The sequence below is a fragment of the Mauremys mutica genome, chromosome 4 (assembly GCF_020497125.1).
Source record: "Mauremys mutica isolate MM-2020 ecotype Southern chromosome 4, ASM2049712v1, whole genome shotgun sequence".
NCBI lineage: Eukaryota > Metazoa > Chordata > Testudines > Geoemydidae > Mauremys > Mauremys mutica.
The window spans coordinates 75728946-75756567 of record NC_059075.1 but is presented as its reverse complement, the minus strand read 5'-3'; the positions used below and the strand labels follow the sequence as shown (position 1 = coordinate 75756567).

At 41.4% G+C, this 27622-nt stretch overlaps 1 protein-coding gene across 3 annotated transcripts in view; it reads left to right on the top strand.

Annotated features, from left to right (window-relative positions):
* Positions 1–27622, top strand: part of HSD17B12 (hydroxysteroid 17-beta dehydrogenase 12) — a 201288-nt gene that overhangs the window by 166100 nt on the left and 7566 nt on the right. For all 3 annotated transcript variants that reach the window (XM_045015386.1, XM_045015387.1, XM_045015385.1), the window contains exons 7-9: positions 6427–6461; positions 12782–12863; positions 24481–24546. In XM_045015386.1, coding sequence (XP_044871321.1) covers positions 6427–6461; positions 12782–12863; positions 24481–24546 — 183 coding nt within the window. The remainder of the gene's footprint in view (positions 1–6426; positions 6462–12781; positions 12864–24480; positions 24547–27622) is intronic.

Here is a 27622-nt window from a genome sequence, read left to right as displayed (position 1 = left end):
CATGCTGTACACCATTTTTCATAAGGAGGTTTCCCTGCACCTTCACCTGAAATTCATCCCTAAAGTAATTTGAATTTACCGGGATTCTTCCCAAAAACCTCATGCTTCCTGTTAGAGTAGACTTCACTCTTTCAACATCAGACAAGGTCTGACGTTATACCTGCAAAGGACAACGTGGATTAGAAAATCACCAAGGCAATTTGTTGCTACAATGGAATGATGGCAAGGCTAGGCATTATCTGCTCAGAGACTAAGTGTATCTCTGGCTGCATCATTTTGATATCAAGTGGTGTGTATTTCTCTCCCAGGTGGGGTGAGAGCCCATTCCACTAGAACACAAACAACCTTAATAGCATCTCTACAAGCAATACCTAGTAGATATCTGGAGCTCCAACCATATGTTCACAAAGCATTATGTATTAGTTCAAGCCTCCTCTGCAGATGCAGCTGTTGGGACTGCAGTACTACAGACATCTATACCAATTGCATCCTTCCACCCCCTCTTGTTTAAATATTGCTTATCAGTCACTCACATGTGGAATACACACAGGGATCAGCACTCAAAGAAAGGGAGGTTACTTACCTGTAACTGGATGTTCTTCAAGATGTGTGGTCCCTATCTGTGTTCCACTATCCACCCTCCTTTCCCACTGCTTTGGATCCTTCTGATTAGCAGTAATAGAGGAACTTGAGGCATCGGTCTGTATCACTGTATGTACCCTTGGTTCAGAGTACAAGAAGAACTGCTGAGGTGTGGACCAACTGATGTTACTTGCTAGAAATAGCGGATCTCAGGTGCATGGTGCACATGCATAACCAAATGTGGAATACAGATAGGAACCAGACATCTTGAAGAACCTCCATAAGTTACAGGGAACCTCCATATTTTCCATGTGTGCCATATACTAAACTAACTGAAGACATTTCATACCACAGATTTCAGTTAAGTCTGAGGCCTGATGTCATTATTTACTTGGGAGGGATGAAGGTTAATGTATTGGCCCCCACTTCCAAGGCAATTAATTCCATTTACACTGCGCTTAGAGGGTGATATCTCCAGTTTGTGGAAGGGTTTCCTGTACTGATGATTTTCTGCAGGAATGTGATGAGGAAATTAATGGGGTGGTTAGAGAGGAGGTGTTAGACTGCTCCAGAATGAAATATTAGTGTAGCACTTACTTAAGACTTTGTGGCTTGGGCTCTGGGAGGATGTTCTAAAAGATGGCTAATCAGGTTTCTGACAACATACAACCACTGTGTAAAAGACTCAGCTAGAGGGCTTTAGACAGAACGAACACCTCAGATGCCAGGGGGCAGGTCTGTATGCCTTTTGGATCCAGCCTCTCTGCTGCCATGTTGATTTCCTTTCTTTGAGTGGTAAAGGCCACGTTTCCTACTCACCCTAGGGATCACATGGCATCAGATAGAAACTGCTCATGCCATGTAATCGAAGAGTCTACTTTGGCTTTATATGAGCTTGTGTAACTGAAACTTAGCTGTTCTGTTTTGTGACTGTTGGCTTTTTCTTCCCTCTTTGTAGGGAAGTTTTTTTGTTTTGTTTTGTTTTTTACAGCAGAATATAGCTCAAACTCACCATAAGAGTATATGAGAGCTAATGAAGTGGTAAGATTGTATGTGCTTTGGGTCAGAGTTTATCTTTTAGCTCTGTGTTTGTACAGCGCTCAGAGCAAGGGTTCTTAAACTAAGGGTCAGGACCACTCAGGGGGTCATGAGATTATTATGTGGGGGGTGGCGAGCTGTCAGCCTCCACCCCAAACCCCGCTTTGCCTCCAGCATTTATAATGGTGTTAAATATATAAAAAAGTGTTTTTAATTTATAAGGGGGGGTCAGACGCAGAGGATTGCTATGTGAAAGGGGTCACCAGTACAAAAGTTGGAGAAGCACTGGCCTGGAGGTATGTCTAGGGATAGCTATGCGTGCATAACCCAGTAATGTAGACATAACCTGCTCTGACAAAAGGGTTTTTTCCATTGATGTAACAACACCACTTCCCTGAATGGTGGTAGTTACGTGGCCCAGAAGCATAAGTTAGACAAGGTCTAGCAAAATTGGGTCCTGGTCCATGGCTGGTGCTCTCAGGTGCTACAATAATACAAATAATACTTCAGAATTAATATTAAGATATGAAGTTGTTTTAAAAATTGTTATAGAAGTACAAAGGTGTCTTGAAATGGAGTTATTCTACACTTTTACAATTTATCTACACAGATTCACCACTGCCACCCTGCAAAAGTCATTCTTGTAAAACTATCAAGATAAATTGGGTTCAGTGGGAAGCATTGTTTTGGGGCCTTTTTATATTACCCCTCCAGAAATCTTGCTGGAACACAAGAATGCTATACAATGTAAGGGGCATGAAGATCATTGGCAGTTGCTATTTCTAAGTGTTGGCATAAATGACTGATCAGATATTGAACTGATACTATTGGGGATGGTATCTTGAACTTGGCACAGGCAGGAACACTGACCTAACATCTTTTCTAGCTCTAATTACTAAAATGCATTATATATGGTATTTTGGCCAAGAGTTATTCATTTATGAGTTAAACTTAGTTAAATTTTTTTTAAAAGGCTGGTCACTAGCTCTTGTCTGGTGCTTGTTTTCCTTAAAACTTTTCCTTAAAACTTTTCAGTAGGACTGTTGTTCAATAATATAAAAGTTAGGGATGTGTGTGTATAAGAACCAAGGAAAAGTTCTTGATTAAAAGCATGAATTATAATTATAGAACTGTTTTTTAAATAATTTTGCAAAATATTTGGATAGCATAACCATATATTTTTCCACCTCCTATTACAATTGGAAATAAACAGACCCTCATGCCAATCTTCCCTAATCAGAGCCAATCCTTGCCAAAAAGTACATAGAGAAAAAAATCTGTCCAGACCTTGATGTTTTTTCTAAAATTAGCACTCTAGGCTTTAAGGGGGATTTCTGAGATAGTTTGGAAATTGAGTCGGATCTTGTGTTTGGAGATGATGGCCTACCAAAGTCATTGTTGAGGTAGTTTATCTCAGGGCATTGGGATAGCTTATTCATCGATTCCAAGGCCAGAGGATCCATTGTCATCATCTGGTCTGACCTCCTGTATAACACAGGTCAGAGAATTTCACTGAAAATTCCTAGCGTGTGTCTTTGAGAAAAACATCCAATCTTGATTTTAAAATTGCCAGTGATGGAGAATCCACCACCATCCTTGATAAACTGTTTTACCCTCATGATTAAAAATTTGCTCCTTATTTCCGATCTGAATTCGTCTAGCTTCAACTTCCAGCCACTAGGTCGTGTTCTGCCTTAGTCTGTTAGATTGAAGAGCCCATTATTAAATATTTGTTCCCCACGTAGGTACTTAGACTGTAATCAAGTCACCCCTTAACCTTCTCTTTAAGTTAAATAGATTGAGTCCTTTGAGTCTATCACTATATGGCTTATTTTCTAATCCTTTAATAATTCTTGTGGCTCTTCTCTGAACACACTCAAATTTATCAACATCCATCTTGAATTGTGAATACCAGAACTGAACTCAGTATTTCAGCAGAGGTCACACCAGCACCAAGTACAGAGGTAAAATAACATGTCTACTCCTACTTGAGATTCCCTTGTTTATGCATCCAAGGATTGCCTTAGCCCTTTAGGCCACAGCATCGCCCTTGGAACTCATGTTCAGCTGATTATCCACTACAACCCTCAAGTCTTTTTCAAAGTCACTGCTTCCCAAGATAGAGTCCCCCATCCTGTTAGCATAGCCTAAATACATATAGATTTAGCAGTATTAAAACATGTAGTATTTGCTTGTGCCCAGTTTACCAAGCAATCCAGAATGAGTGATCTGTACTCTTTGTTATTTACCACTCCCCCAATTTCTATGTCCTCTGCAAACTTTATTAGTGATGATTTTGTTTTCTTCCAGGTCGTTGTTAAAAAGTTAAATAGCATAGGGTCAAGAACTTATCCCTGCAAGACCTCACTAGAAACACATCCATTCAATGTGATTTCCCATTTACAGTTATCTTTTAAAATGTAACTGTCAGCTTTTAATCCATTTAATGTGTACTAGGTTAATTTTATACACATGCTCCCCGGGTTATGCAAACCTGACTTACGCAAACCTGCACTTACGGAAAAAGTTCCGTAAGCTAGAAAGTGGTTGGGTTTTTTTGTTGGTTTTTTTGCATAATGGTTGGGTATACGTTCCTTACTTACGCAAAATTCGAGTTGCACAAGGCATTCTGGAATGGAACACTGGCATAAGTTGGGGAGTGTCTGTATTGTTCTAGCTCTTTAATCAAAATGTTGTCCAGTACCAAGTCAGATGCCTTACAGAAGTTTAAGTATATTACATCAACAGTATTACCTTCTCAATCAATCTTGCAATGTCATCAAAAAAATAAATCAAGTTAGTCTGACAGGATCTATTTTCCATAAATTCATGTTGATTGGTATTAATTATATTACTCTCCTTTTGTTTTTTATTAATCAAGTCCCTCATCGGCTGCACCATTATTTTTCCCAGTATTGATGTCAGACTTACAAGTCTATAATTACCCAGATCATCCCCTTTATCCTTTTTAAATATTGGCACAACATTAGCTTTCTTCCAGTATTCTGGAACTTACCCAGTGTTCCAAGTTTTATTAAAAATCAACATTAATGGTCCAGCCCATTCCTCAGACAGCTCTTATAAAACTCTTGGAAGTAGGTTATTGGGAGTTGCTGATTTAAATGCCTCCCTGTTAATAGCTGCTGTTTAGCTCCTGAGATATTAGTGGAATGGAAAGAGTGTAATCATATGATATGACAATATCATCCTTTTTCCTCGAATACAGACTGCAATATTTATTTAACACTTGCATTTTCTACATTGACAATTCTACCATTTCCATCTAGTAATGGACCAATACCATTGTTAGGATTCCTTCCTATTGTCCTTAACTCTGCTGGCCATAGATTTCTCCTTGTGTTCCTTTGCTTCCCATTTCAACTTTCTGCAGTTCCTAGCTTCTGGTTTATATTCATTACTATCAACTTCCTTTCCCTTCCATTTGTTTTTTATTTATATATATATATATATATATATATATATATATATTGCTGCTTTAACTTCCTCTCTAAACCAGGTGGCTTTTTAATCAATACCGCCTTCTTCCACAATTGTGGCTTTTTGGGCATCTAGTAAAGTGGTCTTAAACAATTCCCAATTATCATTATTCCTATTCTTGATTAAATTCTTCCTCCCATCTTAATTGGCTAATAATTGTTTTCAGCTCTGTGAAATTGGTCCTTTTAAAGCACCACGTATATATCTTGCTTGTCTGGACTTTAGTCTGTTTGTACCTTATAAAAGCTTGCATGACTACTGCCCTCATGTGGATATAGGTTGTGTACATGGTGTGAAAAAGCTGTATTTCCAGCTGAATTGTGTTAAGAAAACTTTTCTTTGCTTGAATGGTCCTGAATATTTCCTACATGTAACTTGATGTTCTCATTCTGTTGTTAAAGGAGCTGTAGTTTAAAAACAAAAACCACACATGCAAACTGGGACTGCTCTGACTTCATCACTAGAACAATAAACTATAACTTCTGTGCCTGTGTACATATATTGCATATAATATTCTCACATTCATACTAGAAGACTTTGTTCAAACAATACTTGGCCTGGGTCAGGAGTGAAATCTGATTAACGTCTTTACCTCCATCTGGTTTCTAGTAGGAATTATTTTCTATTACATAGATGGCATAGTCTCGTCAGAAGAGAATGTGTTCTTTAATAAGTGGGATTCAGCTCAATAGCAAGCTGCATTGGAAGAGCTGCCTACCAAAGTTAGAAGAGTACCTGCGTACACTACCATTAACTCTGGCTAGTGCTTTTGCCCCTCAAAACCAAATGAAAATATTTTTTCACTAATTTTTTTTTTCACTATTCAAAGAGGAGGATGGAGGGAAGGATGGATGGATGGAATAAAGAACTGGAAACTATTGAATTCTGTTCCTAGGCCTGCCACTGGCTTGGTTACCCCTGTTTGGCTATCTGTAAAACAGGGGTCAGACCTGCCCCACAACATCCTGGTGATATTTGTTTGTGACATTGTTTGCAAATCATTTTGAAAGTTTCTGATGAAAAGTGCTATAGAAGTGGAAAATATCTGAGATAAATTGATTCTCCTACTGTACTGATATTACCAGTGCCGATGAATTCACCAGATTCACTGCACATAACTTCTTGACACTGCCAAGTTACACTGAATAATATAAACTGCGTATGCAAAATATAGTCTTCAGTTTCCCTAGAGTGACTTGGGTGGAGGTTGGGCAGAGGGCAGGCAGCTGCCTCTGGGAGGGAAGGATTCCCTCACTCTGTATCTACAGTCCTAGCCATCACGAATGTTTTCTTTCCTTTTTTTTGCAGATGACACGATTGGTGCTGCCCAGCATGCTGGAAAGGTGAGTCACACAAACACTATACAGACAAAGTCATCATTATTTATAGGGGAGAATCCTTTCTTTGAAAAATTCATTACTGTGACTAATCAGCCTACCCTCCATGTTTTAACAGTAGAGTATTGCCGGGTGAGTCACGCCGATGGTGCATGAATCATCAGACGGTGGAAGCCTTTTCCACTCGATTCCCTTTTTATTTTTCCTCTTCCCCCTTCTCCACTGTTGTGGTGATTTCTTTTAGAACAGAATTAAAAAGCCCGTCTGACTCATCGGCACTAACTCAACAACCTGCTATTCTGAGGGGGTGGTTAAAGTTCCTGGGAATAACCTTCTTAAGGCTATTTCTCAGAGTCATTGTAAGTAAAATGGATTCAGAGAGTGTGCTCTCATTATACAGTAGGAGGCATATTGAGGGAAGTGTGTGATCATATAGTAAATCAGAATTGGAGGCAGTTCTTTAAAATAACAGTTAATGCACACCAGGCTTTCGCTGCTGGAGTCATGTATTGACTTCCTGGTTAGATCCCAGGTAAAACTAAAGCCACAGAGTCTCAGCCTAGTAGCAGTTTTCTAGTTGATGTTGATTGTTCCATGATTTTCACAGTTTTGTTCAAGAGCTATGCCTGGATTTCCAGGGGTTGTGGAGCTATGTGGAAGATTGCATAGCACCAGGCATGATAGCCATCATGATTAGTATGCTGCTTTTGGCATCACCAAGTAAATGCAGTGGGAGGGGAATAAATACAATGATTCAGTACTATTTGCATAGGTAATGCAGACTGGTGGTGTTGGTATGTAAACAAACCTAAAATATTGACGAGTGCTTAAAGAATTAACCTTTTGTGTCTGTATACCTTGGGATTCACTTTCTTAGCACACATGAGGAGGGTTCTCCTAATTCATAGGCCAAAAATTATTTCTTGACCAAAGTGTAGGACTCATTGCTGCCCTATATGAAGCTGGCAGATGTAGTTTTGCTCATGACCATAAGTAGTATATGCCTGACTTCAAAATCAAATGCAGTAAAAATATTCTGAGTAGCTCTACTGTTGCCATGAAAGGAAGAGAGATGGACATTACTGAAGTCACTCAGCTTTTCTGAGGCATTTAACATGGTATATACTGGGATTCTTTTAAACAAAATTAGAAATTGTAATAAATGAAAAAGGTGTAGACCATATATAAAACAACGCTGTTTAGGAGATTTTTGTGGATGTGGCTGGCAGAGATGATCTTCAGCTGTTCTTCTTCCCTTTGTTTTCACTTTTGATTGTTCCTTTTCTCTATTCACCACACACCCAGCATTGTGGCAGACTTCAAACCTCCTGTCATTTTAAAGAGGCCTCCTACTCTGTCCACTAAGCAGCCTCTTTTTCTTTAAATATCTCCTTTTAAAAGCACCTCTTTCATAAAGTTATCCTACATTCCTTTTCAAACCTGGTGTATAGCACTGTTCGGTCTTCTATTTTTGTCTTGTATCTTTTTTTGTTTGTTTCAGTTAGATTGTCACTTTCTCAGGGCAGCAACTTTGCTTTTCTGTTAAGCATAGTATACACTTACATACAACTTGACAAATATTGAGTGGCATAGTCTGAATATAGACCAGGGAACTAATATATGCTGAGTTCTAGTTCTGACTAGCCATGGGCAAGTCACTTCATCTTTCTGCCTCAGTTACCCCATCTGTAAAATGGTGATACATACTTACCTCACAGGAGGGTGAGACTTAATATTCAAAAAGCGGTTTGAAGACAAAAGTCGTACTAGTGCTAAGAATTGTTCACCAATCTGAAAAACTTCCCCCCCTCTCTTCCTTCTCCTGCTCCCCCCACCCTCCTGGTCAGAGCCATTTAAAATGATTAGCGCATCCTGGATGGCGCTCTCAGTATGGAAAGGAAAGATGGGTGACAAAAGCTTCTACATTCTTGCTGGCTCAGTTTTTGTTTTATTTTTTTTGACCTTATAGGGTACAAAAACCAGTTCTGCAGCGCTCTGCACCCATGATATAAATTATTAGGCTATTAACACTGTTCAGAATCTATAGCCACAACAGATCTGGTGGCTCACCAGGCCAAGAGTATGAATGGCTGTGTTTAACTGTTCTGTGTGGGCCAAACACAAACTCCTCCTCTGGATTTATGGGCCTGGACAAAGTTAAGGGGGCCAGGTTGATCTGTCCAAGTGTATTATACTGAAGATCCCTGATCACTAGGCATAACCTGTTCAAGGAGATAAAACTTAGTGTAATGCACTTTGGTGTATCATGTAGTACTGCACTTGTGTGTCTGTGTGCGCACACATTTTTACAGTGTATACCCATGTAATGTCTCAGGGGTGAAGGAATAGCAGAGCAGACTTTATAATCTCTAATTCTTTGTGTCTGTAAGGAGAATTTGACCACTCCTTGTATGTCTTCCCTCTTAATTTGTGTTAAGTACAGCACTAGAAAAATACCTTTTCTGTAAATGCTGGCATTTAGGCTTTGTGCTCTGGCTCATCTTCTGGTCCCCTAACGCTTATATTTTAAATATGACAATTATAATCTGCACTTTGTATTACACTTAGATGAGCTGTTCTACTGTAGATGTCCAGACTTTAGTCTGCTGTTTGCAAAGGTGGGAGCCTCGTGGAACTACTCAAGAAATTAAGATTTATGTCTTTATGAGCAAGAAAAATCAGTTGACTATTTTTCTAGACAAATATCAAACTATAGTATATATTGCTATAGAAGTAGCAAGTGCATAATTACATTATGGAGGAAGCTTGCTCTTTCCACTTTGCGTACAGCTGGAGCAGGCGGTGGTTACCATAGCAACAGTGGGAAAGCTAAATATAGCATCTCTTACACTGTACTGCTTAAGGTAGAATGATGGTGAGGTGTTAGGGTGTGTTAGGCAAGTCACCTTTTTATTTATTAATGCTAATCAACTTTCTTCAGCGAATTGTTGAGGAGTGGGGCATATCAAAAGTTTAATTTACGCAGTCAAGTTTGGCAAACCAACACCCTCTACTTGTTCAAATCCCTCCTTAAAAAACCTGTTTCTTCTGTGATACCTGAAAGAAACAAAGCCATAATCATGGGGTGATTGGAAACTGTTATCCCTACCTCTGGATTCCCTGCCCTCTGTGGTGTTTAAATTGTGAGCTCTTCAGGTCAGGACCAGTTTTTATTTTTGTCTTTCACAGCACTAAAGCCTTTTGTCAGCACTAAACAAAATAGTAATATATAGGGTTCTCAGTCTGTTGCATGGAGGCTATATTTATGACTTGTGGAATTTTTCATAGGGATTTCCATACTGGATCAGACCAGTAATTCACCTAGTTCAGTATTCTTTCTCTGACAATGGCCAGTGCTATCTGCTTCAGAGGAAGAAATCTACAGTAGGTTGTGGTATTACCTGCCCCTATGGAAAGCTGCTTCCTGACCCTCAATAGAGGCTGGCTTATGCCCTGAAGCTTAAATATTTATATCCTTTCCAAGACTTTAGTTTGAGTTTAAATATTTACTATTCTTGTTTATCCACATAAATGTCTGATCCTTTTTTTGAATCCTGATAAGCTTTTGGCCTCAATGAACTCTTGTGGCAATTACTTCCGCAGCCTAACTGTGCATGTGAAAAAGTATTTCCTTTCATCAGTTTTGAATTTCCAGTATTTCATTTTAATTAAATGTCAACTTGCTTTTGTATTACAAGAGGGTGAATCCAAGGTTCCGATCTCCTATCCCTATACCATTAACTTTTCTGTGTGCTTTTATCATAGCTCCTCTTATTTAATCTCTTCCATAAGGTAAACAGTCTGTCTTTTCAAATTCTTTGTATCACTGTTTTTCCTTCTTCCTAATATTCTCATCAAATCCCCTGTATTTCTGCTATATCTTTTCTGAGAGAGGATGATCAGAAGGACCTGAAAACAGTATTTCAGGTCAGGGTATACTATTAATTTAGAACTGCATTATATTTTCTGTATTGTTGACCTTCCCATTCCATATGCATCCTAACAGTTTGTTTTTTTGACCATTATTGCACATTAAACATTGAGTTGTTTCCTTAGTGGTGTTCAAGTCTTTTAGCTGAGTAACTGGTTTTTAAATCAACTCTTAAGGGGTTGAATTAGTTCAAATTATTTTCTCCAGTATGTATTATTTGCGTTGTCAATATTCAGTTTCATCTGTCACTCCGTAGCCCATTCATGTAGCATTGTTGGGCCTTATGAAGTTTTTCTTAATCGTCTCTAGTCTGAGTAATCTAAATGGTTTTGACATCTGTAAATTTAGCCATCTCACTGCTCATTCCTGTTTTGAGCTCAAGAATAAGTATACTAAACACCTGCTATGAAAAACTTGTGGCATCCATTGTTAACTTTTTGCCACAGTGAAAGCTGACCATTTAATCCTATTTTTACTTTGTCTCAGCTACTTTCTGATCCATATTAATACTTTGCCTCTCCCTCATGGCTACTGGGAAACTTTGACAAAGGCTCTAGGGAGACAAGAGGGCTGCTACACCAGTAAATAATACCATGATCAGAAACTCTGAAGCTTTAGCAGGAAACAAACAGAAATCAAGATATATTTTGTGGAATTTGTTCTTCTCGTGTTAAAGTGTACCTATCAAAAATAATGTCACTACATCCTTGTGCTTCCAAAGCAGCCTTTTTACAGTCAGTTCACAATGTGCAGTTACATGGCTATAAGGATAGATATTTGCCAATAGACTGGAACATTAATTATGGTATTTGCAGTGGTGTTATGATACAAAAGATTTGTGAGTGCTTGTTAGTTTATGACAGAAGCTTCAATTCAGAGATATTTCAACCTCAGTTTTCCTGTTTGCTTAAAACTTCCTGTAGCGGGGTGGTTACCCCGCTCCTGTCCCGAAGGGCTTAAAACAGCCCTGGGAGAGGGCTGTGGCAGGGGAAAGGCTGGGCTGATTGGAAAGCAGCAACAGCTGTGGCTGGCTTAATGAGGGCCCGGCTGGCTTAATGAGGGCCCAGCTGGCCCTTATAAAAAGACTGTGAACCAGAGGCCCAGAAAGAGTCTCTCTCCAGGCTGGGAGAGAGCAGGGCCTGGCTGCCTGCAGAAAGGGTACTGGGAGTGAGGCAGGGCTGGGGAGACCCAAAGGAGCAGGGGAGCTCCAGGCTGGCAACTCTCCAGGCTGTAGGACCTGGTCCAAGGCCCATAGAGGTACTGGGAGGCAGAGGAAGGCAGCAGGTCTGAACCCCCTTCCCTATGATGAATGGCTTTTACACTGCAGTCTGCCCCAGGGAGCGGGGGCTTAGTGATGACTGCCAGTAGCCCAAACTGAGGCAAGGTGGAGATTAAAGGGTTGGGGGTTTCCCAGAGAGGGGAGACCCATAGAGACTGGTGGGGGTATTGCCAGGAGGCAGCCCCCGGGTAAAGGGGCACCGGGTCCGCGAGGGACACGGGGGCCAGCGGAAGCGGGACACTGGCCTGCAGAAGGTGCTCCGAGGGCTGGAGAGCTAATTCCCTGAGACGACCAGCAGGAGGCGCTGCAGGGGTGAGTCCCGCACTGTTTACACTGTCCCATTGCAGAAGAATAATGTGCAGTCGGAATACTAAAGAGTTACAAGATACTTGAAGGAACTTTCATTTGCTAAATCTTAATCATTGTTTTGTCAAATGATAGTCTGAGGGCTTGTTTTCACTACCACGCTACACTCTGTGGAGCTGTGCCAATATTGCGCATCTGGTGAAGACGCACTATGTCATGATGTAATTAGTCCACCTCAACAAGAGGTGGAAGCTATGTCAGCGGGAGAGCATCTCCCACCAGTGTAATGCGGCATAGACACTGCTTTAAGTCGATGCAACTTGCATCACTAGGGGTAGTTTTTTCACACCCCAAGCAAGGTAAGTTACATTGACTTTAGCAGTAGTGTAGACAAGCCCTGAGTTGGGGTTTGGAAGGTAAATACAAGGTCAGCTGATAGCCAATGTGTCAGATCAATGCTTAAAATGTAGGCTTTACTGTGTGGGGTACCAAACATGTTTGGTATCTAGAGGATTGTGTCTTCTGTTGTGTATTTCTAGTCTATCCCGTCCATCAACAAAAAAATTACCTCAAAATTTGAACAGTGGGTATGGGTACTTGTTACTACCTCACAAGGGCATTGTGAACTGATGTTTATAAACCACGCCAGGTCCCCTTATGAAAGATACTATTTTTCTTTTATTTAAATGATAAATGAATCTGCATGATGCCTACTGAAAGTAAATATTTCCCTTTAGTTAACAGACACTTCTGAAGCCTGTACGTCATGTGTTCTTTCCTGCAAGTGACTGTGCTTTCATTGCCTTTCAGATCTACAGGAATAATCCTGAATATCTCTTCAGCTGCTGGCATGTATCCATCTCCACTGCTCACTCTGTACTCAGCAACCAAGGTACGCTTTCTTTTTGGTACGCTCCAATCTGAACTGTCAAACAGAAACGTAACAATAAAAGCTATAAGAATAAATGTTTCTGGGGTCCCTCTATTGATGGTTTGATGAAGTAAGGGTTTGTCTACGCTGCTCTGCATTTCTGAGTACGGGGATGTGAATATCAGTGTGCACTTAGTGCTGTGTTGTGACTCCCCTGTGTGGATGCTGTGGGCATGAACTGAAAGGTTCCTAGCTCACATTAATGTGATCCCCTTCAAATAGGACTACATTAAATGTGAAGTAGAAACCTTTTTGTTTGTGCCTGCAGTGTCCACGCAGGGGAGTTACAGCTCAGCACTTTAATGCACATTGTTAGTCACACCCTCATAGTATGAACTAAAGGCAGTGTAGACATGCTCTAAAAGTAGTGGTTACTGCAATGAAAGCTTGGGTGGGGTAGGAGAGAAAAACAAGGCATACTGGTTTTGTTATCATGTCAACCTAATGTTTTGTGAGGTCTGCATACACTTCCTTATCACATGCTGCATTTTTTTAAATGCTCAAATAATTTGATATCTTATTTAAAGGAGGACATTAACAAAAGGTGAACTTGGTGTGGGGTGGACCCACGGGCACAGAACGTGTGTGAAAATTAGTCTATATACAGAAAGATATTGGCACTTTTCTCCCTCTGGTCTTACTGAAGATATTTTTTAACATGATTCTCCTGTTGTGTGACGGGACTAAAGTGTAGGGTGTAATCTGTCCATTGTTTCTATTAAAGTTACATCCTGTTTCCTCCATTGGGCCCTATATGCACAACTTAAGACAACCACTTACAAGTTTTGACTCTTTGCATTTGGAAAAAATCAGACTAGTTCAAAAAGTTCATCACTGGAAAAACAACATTCTAAATGTTTCTAGCTTTTTATAATTTTGTTTGGCTGTCTCATTTTACAGTTTCAGTAAAATGTTGTTCTGGTCTATGAAAACAATCCTGTGCAGTACATCTTCACTCTTTTAAAAGTATTGTCCAACCACCATGTCACCACTTCAACCCAATTGTATGAGCCCTGCCATCCCCGGCCTTAGTCATCCAGGCAAGTTATAGGAGCCTTATTTAAAAATGTTTGTTTTATTTCTTTATTTCTCACTGTGTGGAGAAGGGATGTCAAAACAGCTTTTTCCCAATAGCAGATAGTATGAATCTGTGCAAGTGGACCACCAGTGCAGTTCACACAGAATATTATTTATTACTACTTGCATTAGTTTGAATGCTATTCTTGTAGCTTTTAAAGGGTGTTCCATACTAGGTATTCCAGAAAATTGTTGGCTTTCTTTCTCCCTCCTGACTTCAGTGTTCTAGCTAGTTAATTTTTTTTTGAAGTGATATAAAACACACAGAAGCTACTCGTCATTTATTGAATGTGTTTACAGACTTGCACAGGCTGTGATTTTAAAGAGATTTCACTGCATTTATAATGTTGACTTCTCCAAAGATACCATCTGTGCAGGATTCCCAGTCCTCTCCCTTCTCCTAGCACCCAACAACCATAGCTCCCTGAGCTATTTTTGTGGCAATAGTAGCTAGTAGAATTACCAGCAATCCCTCTTCCCTCAGCTGGTGGTAGTGAACCACCACTAAGCTTAACCATTACCCTATGAAACTTTGTCATTTCCTTTTTGAACTACGGTCACTAAAGAAGTTTCCCACAGGAACTGCAACTATCAAGCTACTTTTCATTGCACTAAATTTGTCTGCCTTGATATCCTTATATGTTCTCTCATCGGGTCTGCCCCTCCCTTTTTTTGTAATGCTGTGGCTCTTCAGCTGCCATTGGCCCTTGAGGTAACCAATAGGGTATTGTCCTACAGTTAGAGATCTTGGCAGAACCACAGTTCAGTGGTTGAAGTCTTTCTGATTGGCCTCAGCATTCAGCCTCTATTTTTACCTTGACGCTTCATTTTTCTATGTTTGGGAATTAATTTGACTCCAAAGCTACTTATTGTGTGGGTTTTTAGGATGTCCTCCATCCACTTGAGCCCTAAAAAGGCAATAAGAGTCGTCAGCAGCTTCAAACAGTGCCCTTGGGACAGAAGAATGTCTAATGGATGAGTAGAAGGGGAAAGTATCGGATCTGTGTTCAAATGTCAAGCTGAGCACTCAAGCAGTATGGCACTCCTAGAAACTACCTTAAGTACAGCCCAAGGCCTAGCCCCTAGTGCTTCAAGGGTTTCTTTTTCTAAGAACGTGTTTGAATCAGCCTTCAGCACTAATCACCAGACTGTCAGTGCCACCCATGTCAGAGCAAATCCAGTTTCCCTTTAGACTCAGCAGGATAGTTTCGTCTTCAGAGTCCTGAATCCTCCCTCTGGAGAGTAAGGACTCTGCCATGCAGTCGCTAATACCTTCCAGACCTTGCTACCTGAAGTCACAGGTTCCTGAGTTCCACCTGCTCTGAGGCATTACTTTCTCACAAGAAGAGGCACTGAGTGATCAGCTGCCATCTGATGCATCCCTGCTAAAGTCCTTTAGATATGAAACTGTACTCTGTTCACACAATCCCAGCTGCCATATGCCTATCAGGAAGAAAGAACACAGTCTCATGCAAACTGAGTTGATCCATGATATATCCTCACATGTGGTGCATATATCAAATAGTGATGCATCAGGTTCCTATAGAGAATCCAGTGAGGTGGCTCACTTCACCACTCACCTACACATGCGCCCCCTTCAGCTGTAGCTCCAAAGAGTCTACTCCCCCACTCATCAACCTATGCATACTCTGCTCAGCATGCCACCAGAAGTTCTCTCCTCACTACAATGGTAGATGGTCCCACTGTGACTATCATAACAGATGCATCCCTCACAGCCTGGGGCCCCCACATGGGCAACTGCATGAAACAAGGCACCTGGACACCATGGGACACCAGGATGCACATAAGCATATTGGAACTCTGGGCAGTACGCAAAGCTTGCCAGGTGTTCCTGCCAACATTTCAGGGTTGACACGTTCTCATCATGTCAGACACCACCACGGTCTTTTACTTAAACAAGCCAGGGGGAACGAGATCCCGAGCCCTGTGTGCCAAAACTATACACCTATGGGAATGGTGCATAGAATCATAGAACTGGAAGGGACATCAAGAGGTTATCTAGTCCAGTCCCCTGCACTTGTGGCAGGACTGTTTATCTAGACCATTCCTGACAGGTGTTTGTCTAACCTACTCTTAAAAATCTCCAATGATGGAGATTCCACAACCTCCCTAGGCAATTTATTCCAGTGCTTAACAACCCTGACAGTTAGGAAGTTTTTCCTAATGTCCAACCTAAACCTCCCTTGCTGCAATTTAAGCCCATTGCTTCTTGTCCTATCCTCAGAGGTTAAGACAAACCATTTTTCTTCCTCGTCCTTGTAACAACCTTATTTGCTTATTTGCATGAAAACTGTTATGTCCCCTCCCAGTCTTCTCTTTTCCAGACTAAACAAACCCAGTTTTTTCAATCTTACCTCATAGGTCATGTTTTCTAGACCTTTAATCATTTTTGTTGCTCTTCTCTGGACTCTCTCCAATTTGTCCACATCCTTCCTCAAATGTGGCGCCCAGAACTGGACACAGTATTCCAGTTGAGGCCTAATCAGTGTGGAGTAGAGTGGAAGAATTACTTCTCGTGTCTTGCTTACAACACGCCTGCTAATATATTCCAGAATGATCACTTTTTTTGCAACAGTGTTACACTGTTGACTCATATGTAGCTTGTGGTCCACTATGACCCCCAGATCCCTTTCCGCAGTACTCCTGCCTAGGTAGTCATTTCCCATTTTGTATGTGTGCAACTGATTGTTCCTGCCTAAATGGAGTACTTTGTATTTGTCCTTATTGAATTTCATCCTATTTACTTCAGACCATTTTTCCAATTTGTCCAGATCATTTTGAATTTTAATCCTATCCTCCAAACCACTTGCAACCCTTCCCAGCTTGGTATCGTCCGCAAACTTCGTAAGTGTACTCTGTATGCAATTATCTAAATCATTGTTGAAGATATTGAACAGAACTGGACCCAGAACTGATCCTTGCTGGACCCCACTCGTTATGCCCTTCCAGCATGACTCTAAACCACTGATTACTCTCTGGGAACAGTTTTCCAACCAGTTTTGCACCCAGCTTATAGTAGATCCATCTAGGTTGCATTTCCCTAGTTTGTTCATGAGAAGGTCATGCAAAAGCTTTACTAAAGTCAAGATATACCATGTCTACCACTTTCCCCCCATCCACAAGGTTTGTTACGCTGTCAAAGAAAGCTATCAGGTTGGTTTGACACGATTTGTTTTTGACAAATCCATGCTGACTGTTACTTATCACCTTATTATCTTCTCGATGTTTGCAAATTGATTGCTTAATTATTTGCTCCATTATTTTTCCAGGTACAGAAGTTAAGCTGGCTGGCCTTTAATTCCCTGGGTTTTCCTTATTTTCCATTTTATTGATTGGCATTATATTTGCCCTTTTCCAGTCTTCTGGAATCTCTCCTGTCTTCTGTGACTTCTCAAAAGATCATTGCTAATGGCTCAGCTATCTCCTCCTTGAGTATTCTAGGATGCATTTCATCAGGCCCTGGTGACTTGAAGACACCTAATTTGTCCAAGTAATTTTTAACTCATTCTTCCCCTATTTTAGCTTCTACTGATCCTACTTAATTTTCACTGGCATTCACTACGTTAGACGTCTAATCACCACCAACCTTCTTGGTGAAAACTGAAACAAAGAAGTCATTAAGCACCTCTGCCATTTCCACATTTTCTGTTATTTCTTTCCCCCCCCCCCCCCCCCCCATTGAGTAACGGGCCTGCCCTGTCCTTGGTCTTCCTCTTGCTTCTAATGTATTTGTAGAATGTTTTTTTTGTTACCCTTTATGTCTCTAGATTTCGTTTTATGCCTTGGCCTTTCTAATTTTGTCCCTACATACTTGTGTTATTTGCTTAAATGCATACTTGTAATTTGATCTAGTTTCCACTTTTTGTAGGACTCCTCTTTTTTTATTTTTAGATCAAAGCCAGGGTGGTCTCTTGCCATACTTCCTATCTTTCCTATGCAGTGGGATAGTTTCCTCTTGTGCCCTTAATAAAGTCTCTTTGAAAAACTGCCAACTGTCTTTTCTTGTTTTTTCCCCTTAGACTTGCTTCCCCTGGGATCTTACCTACCAGCTCCGAGTTTGCTAGTCTGCCTTCTTGAAATCCATTGTCTTTATTTTGCTGTTCTCCCTCCTACCATTCCTTAGAATCATGAACTCATCATTTCATGATCACTTTCATCCAAGCTGCCTTCCACTTTCAAATTCTCAACCAGTTCCTCTCTATTTGTCAAAATCAAATCTAGAACAGCCTCTTCCCGGTAGCCGTCTCCACCTTCTGAAATAAAAAATTATCTCCAATACATTCCAAGAACTTATTGGATAATCTGTGCCCTGCTGTATTATTTTACCAACAGATGTCTGGGTAGTTGAAGTCCCCCATCACCACCAAGTCTTGTGCTTTGGATGATTTTGTTAGCTGTTTAAAAAAAAGCCTCATCCACCTCTTCTTCCTGGCTAGGTGGTCTGTAGTAGACCCCTACCATGACAGCACCCTTGTTTTTTATCCCTTTTATTCTTACCCAGAGACATTCAACAAGTCTGTCTCCTATTTTCATCTCAATCTCAGTCCAAGTGTATACATTTTTAATATATAAGGCAACACTTCCTCCCTTTTTTTCCTGCCAGCCCTTCCTGAGCAAGCTGTACCCTTCGATACCAATATTCTAGTCATGAGTATTATCCCACCAGCTCGCTGTGATGCCAACTATGTCATAGTTATATTTATTTACTAGCATTTTGAGTTCTTCCTGCTTATTCCTATACTTCTTGCATTAGTATACAGACATCTAAGATACTTATTTTATTTCCCCTGCCAGTTCTGTCTTGTCTCTCCTTTATCCTTATTGTAATAGCCCATGCTCCCCCCAAATTCCAAAACTTCTCCCAGGTATCCATGTTCTTGACTTACCTGTGGGCTTTGGTCACCTCACTAAAGCCCTCCTCACTAGGTTAGCCAGTCTGTATCCAAATATGCTCTTCCCCTTCCTCGATAGGTGGACCCCATCTCTGCTTAGCAGCCCTTCTTCCTGGGACAGCATCCCGTGGTCAAGGAAGCTGAAGCCTTCCTGGCGACACCATCTTCGCAGCCAGGCATTTATCTTCGGGATGCATTTCTCTCTGCCTGGGCCCCTACCCTTGACCGGAAGGACCGAAGAGAACACCACCTGCACTCTCAACTCCTTCACCCTTGCTCCCAGAGCCCTGTAGTCACTTCTGATCTGCTGAGGGTCATAACTCGCAGTATCATTAGTGCCCACATGGATGAGTAGCATGGGGTAGTAGTCAGAGGGCTGGATGTGTACGGGGAGACTTTGGCAAACCAGTAAAGTGCCTAAAACCACTATGGCTTATTGTTAAAAAGCAACCTAGTCAGCAAGTTGTAAATTGATCATTCAGCAAACTCAGCTTGACCAAGGCAGGAGGGGAGGGGGTTTTGGGTGCCACTGAAAGGGCAGCTTGACCCTGCGTCCTTCCTGATAAGACTTGTCTTGAAGTTGTTGATACATACATTTTAAAAAGAGCAGGAATGTTTATTGGGATCTCAGAGCTGCAGACTCTGGAAAACCCACACCTGGTTAATCAATAGTCAGAAGGAACCTCTTGCTTGAAACTGCTTACTTGACAAGGTTTCTTTAAGGGATATGTCATTCTATTACTAATGTATAAATAAGGGGAAAAAGCTTGAGATAGTTGGACTTGTTTGGGGACTCTTTTGGACTCTCCCTCTGGATACATCTTGTGGTCCCCACCGGCAGACGAAAGATTTGGCCACCGGAGGGCTGCCGCTGTGTCACTTGAGAGCCACACTCAGCTTTGGTAATTATCAAGGGTTGGGGGTATTTTACTAACTTGTTGTGGACGTGTGTAAGTGCTTGAGACTAAGTAAAGTTTAGCGTTAAGTGAAAGCACTCTTGTGTTGTCCTGTTTGTGCCAGCCATCTATCGGTCGGATGGCCGTGTCTCCCCTGATTTATTTCCTGACACCTCCTCGCACAGAGTAAAGTTACCAAGAGCTTTGGGTTGAAAGAACCCTGGGTAACAGATGATCCTCGACAGTCCTTCAGTAAGGTCTCTGATATGGGCCCCTGGCAGGCAGCATACCTCCCGGATGCCGTGTCAGGGTGACAGATGGGTGCCTCTGTCCCCCTCAGAAGAGTCACCAACCACCACTACCCTACATTTCCCTCTGGGAGTGGTGGCTGTGATCCTCCCAGCCTTGGGGGTACATGGCGTCTCCTCCTCCTCTGGGTGTGATTCCTCATTGCTTGTTGCCAGGGCAGCATATCACTTTTCCATCACCATGGTGGATGGGTTTGGGAGTAGGGGTGGAGCACTGCCTGCTGCCAGAAGTAATCAGCAGCCAGTGTCTTCCCTGTGACAGAGCCATATACTCCTCCCCAGGTGGTGTGACAGCAATCCTCTGTAGCTGGATAGCTTCCTCAGCCAGATTTGAATACTCTGAAGGAATTCCTCATGGGCACAGATGCTCTTCAGCCTAGCCACCACCTCCTGTAGCTCTCCCACCTGCTTCCTGAGAGATTCCACCAGCAGGCACCTTTTGCACTGGATGGTTCTTCTCTCTCCCCCCCCCCCCCCGAGCCTGGCTTTCTGAGAGTGGGAAATGCAGGCCACAGTCTCTGCAAATCCACACCAGGATCTGGGTAAAGGCATCCATGGTTAGGTTGTCTGGATACAGGCGCAGGTGGAGGGGACAGGAGCAGCGTTGGCACTGGTGCTGCAGCCCTTCCTAATCATAGTGACTATATTACAACTCCCTCTTTCAAATTCCTCTGTTTGCTATGTCCTCTTGGTCACTTAGTCTCTTGCTAAGTCAGCCCTGCCCCGATGTTAATCACACAGGGGGAGGATGATCACAAGGCTGATTGAGGATGAGCCAGGGAACAAAGACTCTCAGTCCCCAGACACACAATCGCAACTGACCCAGTAACTGAAATAACCTGAAAGAGAGAGAAACACAAACAGCCAAACAAACTCACCTATACCCCAAAGTTAGTACTCGCACCTTGTTCAGTCAGCAGGGGGATCTCCTTGTCCCCCTCTCAAACTTCCCTGTTTGTCGTCCCCAATTCGCTAGCTCCCCTTGGTCACTTAGCCTCTGGCTTTTAAGGCCTTCTCTTCTAGGTCAGCCCTATCACACATCGCATCCTTTTGACAGCAGCCTACCTATTGCACACCCAGAACATGATTGCCGATGCTCTCATCAGAAACTTTGCAACCAACCACGAGTAAGAGTTGTACAACTCTGTGATTACTGACATCTTTGGTCAGTGGGGGAACCCCCGTGAGGGATCTTTTTGCATCCCACACCAACACCAAATGCACCCGTATTGTTCCAGGGGAGGAATTGGAGCTCAATCACAGGGAGAGGCCCTAGTCATTGGTTGGTCGGACCAGATGAACTACACCTTTTTCCCCTTGCCCTTCCTACCACGAGTAATTTATAAGATCAGATGAGAGAAAGCAACAACCATCCTGATTGCCCCCTTCTGGCCTCGTCAGTTCTGGCTCCCACTTCTTCCCTGCATGTTGAAGCACCCTCCACTCATGCTTCAAATGTTCCCAGAGCTACTAACCCAACACAACAGCAGACTCAGACACCCCAACCCACACACACTTTGACTGACAGCTTGGTTTTTGGATGGACACTTCCACTAGCAGTGAGAGAGGTCCTTTCAAGAAGCAAAAAAAGACTCCACAAGATGCTTTTGTTGCACCAAATGAACACATTTCACTTCTTGGGCTACACAGCAGGGCCTTATCCCTGAAGCTATGGGCATCCGACTACTCTTTTTTTCCATTTGTCATATGCTAGGAAACTGAGACATAGGAAAGGGACAGATGATTTCTTTCAAGAAACACAACTACAAGGTAATTGTTCCATTCTTTGCTGTTATGTTTGGAAGAATTGCTTTTCTTCTGCCACAGTGGCTGAGATTAGCAAATTACTCTCCTGAGGTCTAGAATCTGTAGAAGGGCCCCATCTGCAACTCTGAGATTCTCTCCCCCTCAACATATGTTAGTTTCATCTGCAGCATTCTTCAGGGCTAAGTTGGTGTCCTTAGCTAACTAGACAGAAGATGGAGGAGAGTGTTTGACTCTCACTCAGCTTACCTGTGGAGATGTCAACATTTACAAATTCGGTGAAATATTCTTAAAGGAAAACTCCTCCTCCTTTGTTCTGTGTTTTGGCATGTGAGGGAAGTAGGTATAAGTGTTGTGCCAGGCCACTTCTCAGTGCTGTTGATTGGGTTGGGGAATGGAAGTGTGAGAGAGCTATCACCATGGATTACTTTTGCTGTTGCAGGCACTATGTTTACTGATACTATTTTTTTAAATTTTTTTTAATCAGGGATAGAGGGAAGAGAGTGAGTGATGGTTTCTAAACTTCATGCTTATTTGAAGCATGTTGTCTATTCTTGAAGTTACTATTTTCAGTTATTTTAAGGCTCTCCGAGGACTCTGGGTGCCAACAAAGTAAAATCTTGTACAAATATCTGTCTTCTTCAATGATTTAGAAATACATATTTAATTCATTTGCACAGTAGAAGTGGCTAAATTCCTGCTTGTTTAATCTATGTAAAATGAATATGCTATTTTTGGTTGCAAAATAACTTTCAATAAAAATTGCTGGCAGTTCCTTTTTCCACCTTATTATATTTTAAAGTCAGTGTTTGATTGTGGGACTACCAGTCATATAAGATCTGAAGTTCTGTACCTGAAGTGAGGAAAGGGAATCACTTTGTTGATTAAGAGAATACCAGGGTTAGCCAACTTACATAGGAATAATGTATAGGCCCGATTTTATTTATTTTAAATAGGGTAGATGCATGATTGCATGTCTCTTGTGGTGAATGCACACCACATATGCAAATCTGGCAGTGGAACATGGAAATGCCCAACAAGCTATTTGCATATGCAGGTACCACTGGGCCCATGCATGGTACATGGCAGCTGTTTACAACTGCATATCTAACTTGTTTAAATTATAGATATTTTAGTAACTGACTTGGGTGTGGTCTAGATGGCTTGGTAAGCTTTTCTTCTAAACGCTAACCTAATTTATACATGTGACTTGAAGATGTAAAATACATGGACCCATCTGTCATGCAGTAAAATCTGGGGGGGGGGTTCAGCACTTGCATATGCTCAGGTAGATCTCTATAGAGATAATATTGTATTGTGTGGGAGTATACCCTCTTTGCTTTGTGTACGGGCTGAGAAGTTCAGTGAGATGACCACTTAATAGAAATGAGGATGGATACTATGAATTTAACAAAGCACTGGGTATAAGTAGGATTTTTATTAATGTACTAGTGTTGTTGACATGATCAATGAAAGAAAATAGCAAAACAGACGTAATATTTTTTCTTGGCTGTGTCTCTGACGCAGCTCTGAAGCAGCTGCTGCTATCTCTAGTTTCTTTTTTTCTCTAGAGCTGATTTTTTTTCTTGAATAATTGAAGTTAAAGTAAATGGTAAATAATTTTATTTAACTTTATAATATGAATAAAATGCATTAGTTCCTTCATTGATCTGTACAGCCTTGTTCTTGTAAGGCATGATCCTTGCATCTGACACCTTTTGTGTCTTACCTGGGTGAAAAAGAAACAAAGGAGAAATATGGTTTGGAAACCTTATGGTCCTAAAAAATGTTGGAGTTGGTGAGTAGCCTTGGGTTATTACAGCACTGACAGAGTGTTAAATTGCAAGTGGTGTGTTCATCATTTGGGAGTGAGTATGGAAGGAGGGGGAAACAGCAGGATCTGTTTGCTGTATTAAGCTGTGAGATGGTGTCTTGATAATCCTTACCAATTTCCTTCCTTTATCACCTTCTCTTCCATAGGATGTTGTACTTGTAAACCTCCAACTGAGGGAGAATGAACAGTGGTGTTCTTCAAAGCCAGCAAATGCCACTCTTGTAGTGGACATACTAGTGTAAAATAAGGTGGCATTTCTGTGAAAGCAGAACTGGAAAAAATTCAAATATCTAAACACTTCACTTTTGCAAAGAGAGAAACAATTTTAAGTGTTGCCATTTTTTTAAACGGAGAAGTAAACTGGCAGATAACTACTGTACCTTTCTATAAGAGGCTAAGTAAATCAGGCATTTAGTGAGAAGCCATTTTACTGGACTTTGTTATATACCAGCTCCAGTCCCTTTTCCCCTTGGACTAGAGAGGGGCCTAAGCCCCAAAAATTAAATCTGCCACCAGATTTGAACCTCCAGTAGTTCCAAGGGGTTTGGATCTTCTCTTTTGTATTGGGGACATCTTTGTTCTGAACTTGCATCTCACTTGTATAACGCACTATGAAGCTACGGTTTTGCTGTAATCTACAAACTTTATTTGAAAACCAGTTTGTCTTTTTTTAAAAGTATAAGATGTGTAAATAGTCCTCTAGAAACTCCTGAGAAATATTGGCAAACTACGTACATATTAGTTTCCACTTTGATATATACTATTTGTCCTCCCCCTTCTCTGTAGGCTTTTGTGGATTTCTTCTCTCGAGGCCTCCATGCGGAGTACAAGAGCAAGGGCATCATTGTACAGGTGAGTGGAGTTTGTTTCATTTAAGTATCCCTGTTATTGTGTGGTTACCACAGTAACAGTTGCTGTCTTGGCAACAAAAGGAAATCATCCCATTCACTAAAAAATGTGACGATGATAAACCATTAAAGATACAGTTTCCTTTTTTGTTTGTCCCAGTAGCAGTTGTTTCTGAACTCTTCCTGTTGAAATTAAGTATAAATAACTTAAAAACAAAAACCAAAGATGAGTGTTACAAATCATTCAATATTAGAAGATCAATGTAATTGACAGCACCTGTTATGATTTTAGCTACAATATAGTCCATAAAACTGATTGTAGTTACGTACTAAACTAGTTACAACATTCCTTAATCTCCTGGTATGTTTGTCATGACATTATGCACCAGAAATCCAGTAGCTAACCACGCTAAGGACTAGAACACAGAACCTAAATATCCTTTAGTTTATCACTAGTTAGGAATGATGCTGGCAACTCTAATAAAGTTTGTAACAGTAAGATCTCTGCACTCGCAGTTGCTTACACTATGGGGAAACATAGCAGGAAGAACAGCTTTGCATCGGGGAAATAGGTTCATTTTGAATATCAGATTCCAGTTGTATAACTTCATAATTTGATATTGGTTTTACCTTGTTTAATAGGTTTTTTATCTTTGCCCTCTAGTTTACTGCAGTAGCTTAGCTGTGTTTACAGTAGACCAATGAACCATCTGGGTACAAATTAAGAAAACCAGAGCTTAAGAGCACTGAATCAAGCTTTGTGACACTGACTGGCTTTGTTTGCAGGACCTTGTGCAAACCTTTCTGTAGTTCTGTTTCTCACACCTCTTGCGGGTTCGCTTTGAGTTTCAGAATTGTTTGAACTCAAAAACTCAAAGCAATACTCGCATGACACCAAGTTTTGCCTGGTTTTGGGTGTCACAACCAATGATTTTTTTTTCATGGTTTTCACCCCAGAGCACAAATCATCCCAGGGTTGGTGAGAGTTTCATAAGGCCCTATCTATTCTACAGTTACAGATGTTATGTTTGTAAACAGTTTGGAACACTCATCTGATCTGGTTACAAACATGGTTGAGTTGCGTCCATAGCTACCACTTTGCCTGCCCATATTTTGTATCATGTGATGTTAGAAAATCATGGTGGGTTTCTTAGTGCTTTAGCAGCAGTTAATGCTCAGAGGAGATACATGGGGAATATCAGGTGCAACATATGAGGCAATCTACTCTGAGATGTCCTACCACAGAAAGCTGGGAAGAAAGGAGGACTGACCAGGCAGGTTACACAGTTAGGGAAGCAATGCTATATGATGCAAAAAAATAGAAATAAATATATTTTTAAAATCTTTCCAACAAGGTACAGGAGAACAGTTGTGAGCTGCCAGTGTTAGTGAGTACTAGCCATGAAGTGTCTGGACACAAACTAGGTTTTCACTAATTGGTTAAAAATGTCTAAAATTTGTTGAGTACCTGTATCCTTAGGCAAGGAACATCTTGTCTGTTTCATGGATTTTCCTTTTTAGAGCATAATAAAAACATATTACTTGAAATGCCTTTTGTCCTTATTTCTCAACAGTACTGTGCGGACAGTACTAGGAAAAGGACAACTGATTCAATAAGCTATTGCATGCAATGTCCTTACGATGGCTTCCTTGTTTAAACTGTGGCAAATTGCTGGCACTATTATGATGGGTCTTGCGCTTTCTCTTCTTTGGAGGGGGTTCAGGGCACCATTTCTTGCCCCTAAATTGGAATATTAATTGCCCCGCTAGTGTCCTAGAGGAGGGGAGTGGAGAGGGAGGGACCTGGGCCCGCGCTCTACTCCAGGTCCCAGCCCAGGGGCCCTGAGGAAAGTGGTGAACCACTTGAACTGACGGTTCCTTCCCCTGGGCTACTTCCCTCTCCTGCCCTTCAGCTTGTGGGGGGGCTTCCTGCCCTCCCTCTGCACAAGCCAGGTGCCCCTTACCTAGGGTCTAGGACTTCTTAGCCCACCGCAGCACTTCTTCAAACTGTTCTCTGCTCCAACACCAATCCTTTCTGCTCCTACTCCCACACTGTCTGATTGAAGCATGGGTTTTTATCATGTGACTGCTTGCAGGTGCTCTAATTGGTGTCAGGTACTCTATAGCAAACTTTCTTCCCCTTACAGGGAATAAGGCTCCCTTCTAACCCTCTCCTGCTGCCCTCTGGCCATGCTGTATCACAAAACCTATGCTAAACTTTTTCTTAAAATTCCCAACTGTTGCTACCACTGGTGCAATTTCAGTAGGAGTACCAATGGTGAAACTTTAGTGTTGACAAGGCACTGGCAGCTGATAATGTTTTAAGTATTGTTGTGCAGACCTGCTCTGAGTAGGAATAGATGACATGGTAATGAAAATGCAGTCAGCATGACACTTTTACACAGTCAAGAAAACTTACTGTAAACATTGGAGAGCCTCCCCGGAGTATAGCTTCTAAAATTTTCTGGCACTGGATGTAGAGAAGCTGAGAACTTGTGTATTTTGCAAACTTAAACTTTACTGAAAGCTGTTACTCTGTGTTAGGTTTGCCTTTCTTCCTGCTAAAAAAGTTTTCCCCTAGCTAGCAGCATGTTTTCCTATAGACTTTGATATCCCAAATGCGTCAAGGTAATGAATAGTGTCAGCCTGGCTTCTCTTCTCTGGCATGCTGGCTGTGGGCTCTCTGTTGTTGGTAGCTCTCCATCTCCTCCCTAAATTTAAATTAATAGCCATTCTGAGTTGTGTGGTCTAATAGCTGGTGATCAGAATTTCTTATGCTAATTGTACTAAGTTATTGGTCTTCTTTCTTCCCTTCCCCAGTCTGAGCCCCTGTGCCTACCACTAATGAACCTTAGAAGCATATCTTTAAAGCTTGGCCAACGTGTCTCGTTCATTCTCTTAGGAGTACTTCAGCCTCTTGAGATCTAAAGTATGGGGTTCATTGCTACAACTTTCTCAATAGTGAATAGACTTTGAATTCCAGACTTGCATTTCCACTTGAGGTAGCTGTTTGAAATGGCATGTCCTCAGCTTATGCCAGACCAATAGAAGACACTTGTGTGAAAAGCAGAAACACACAA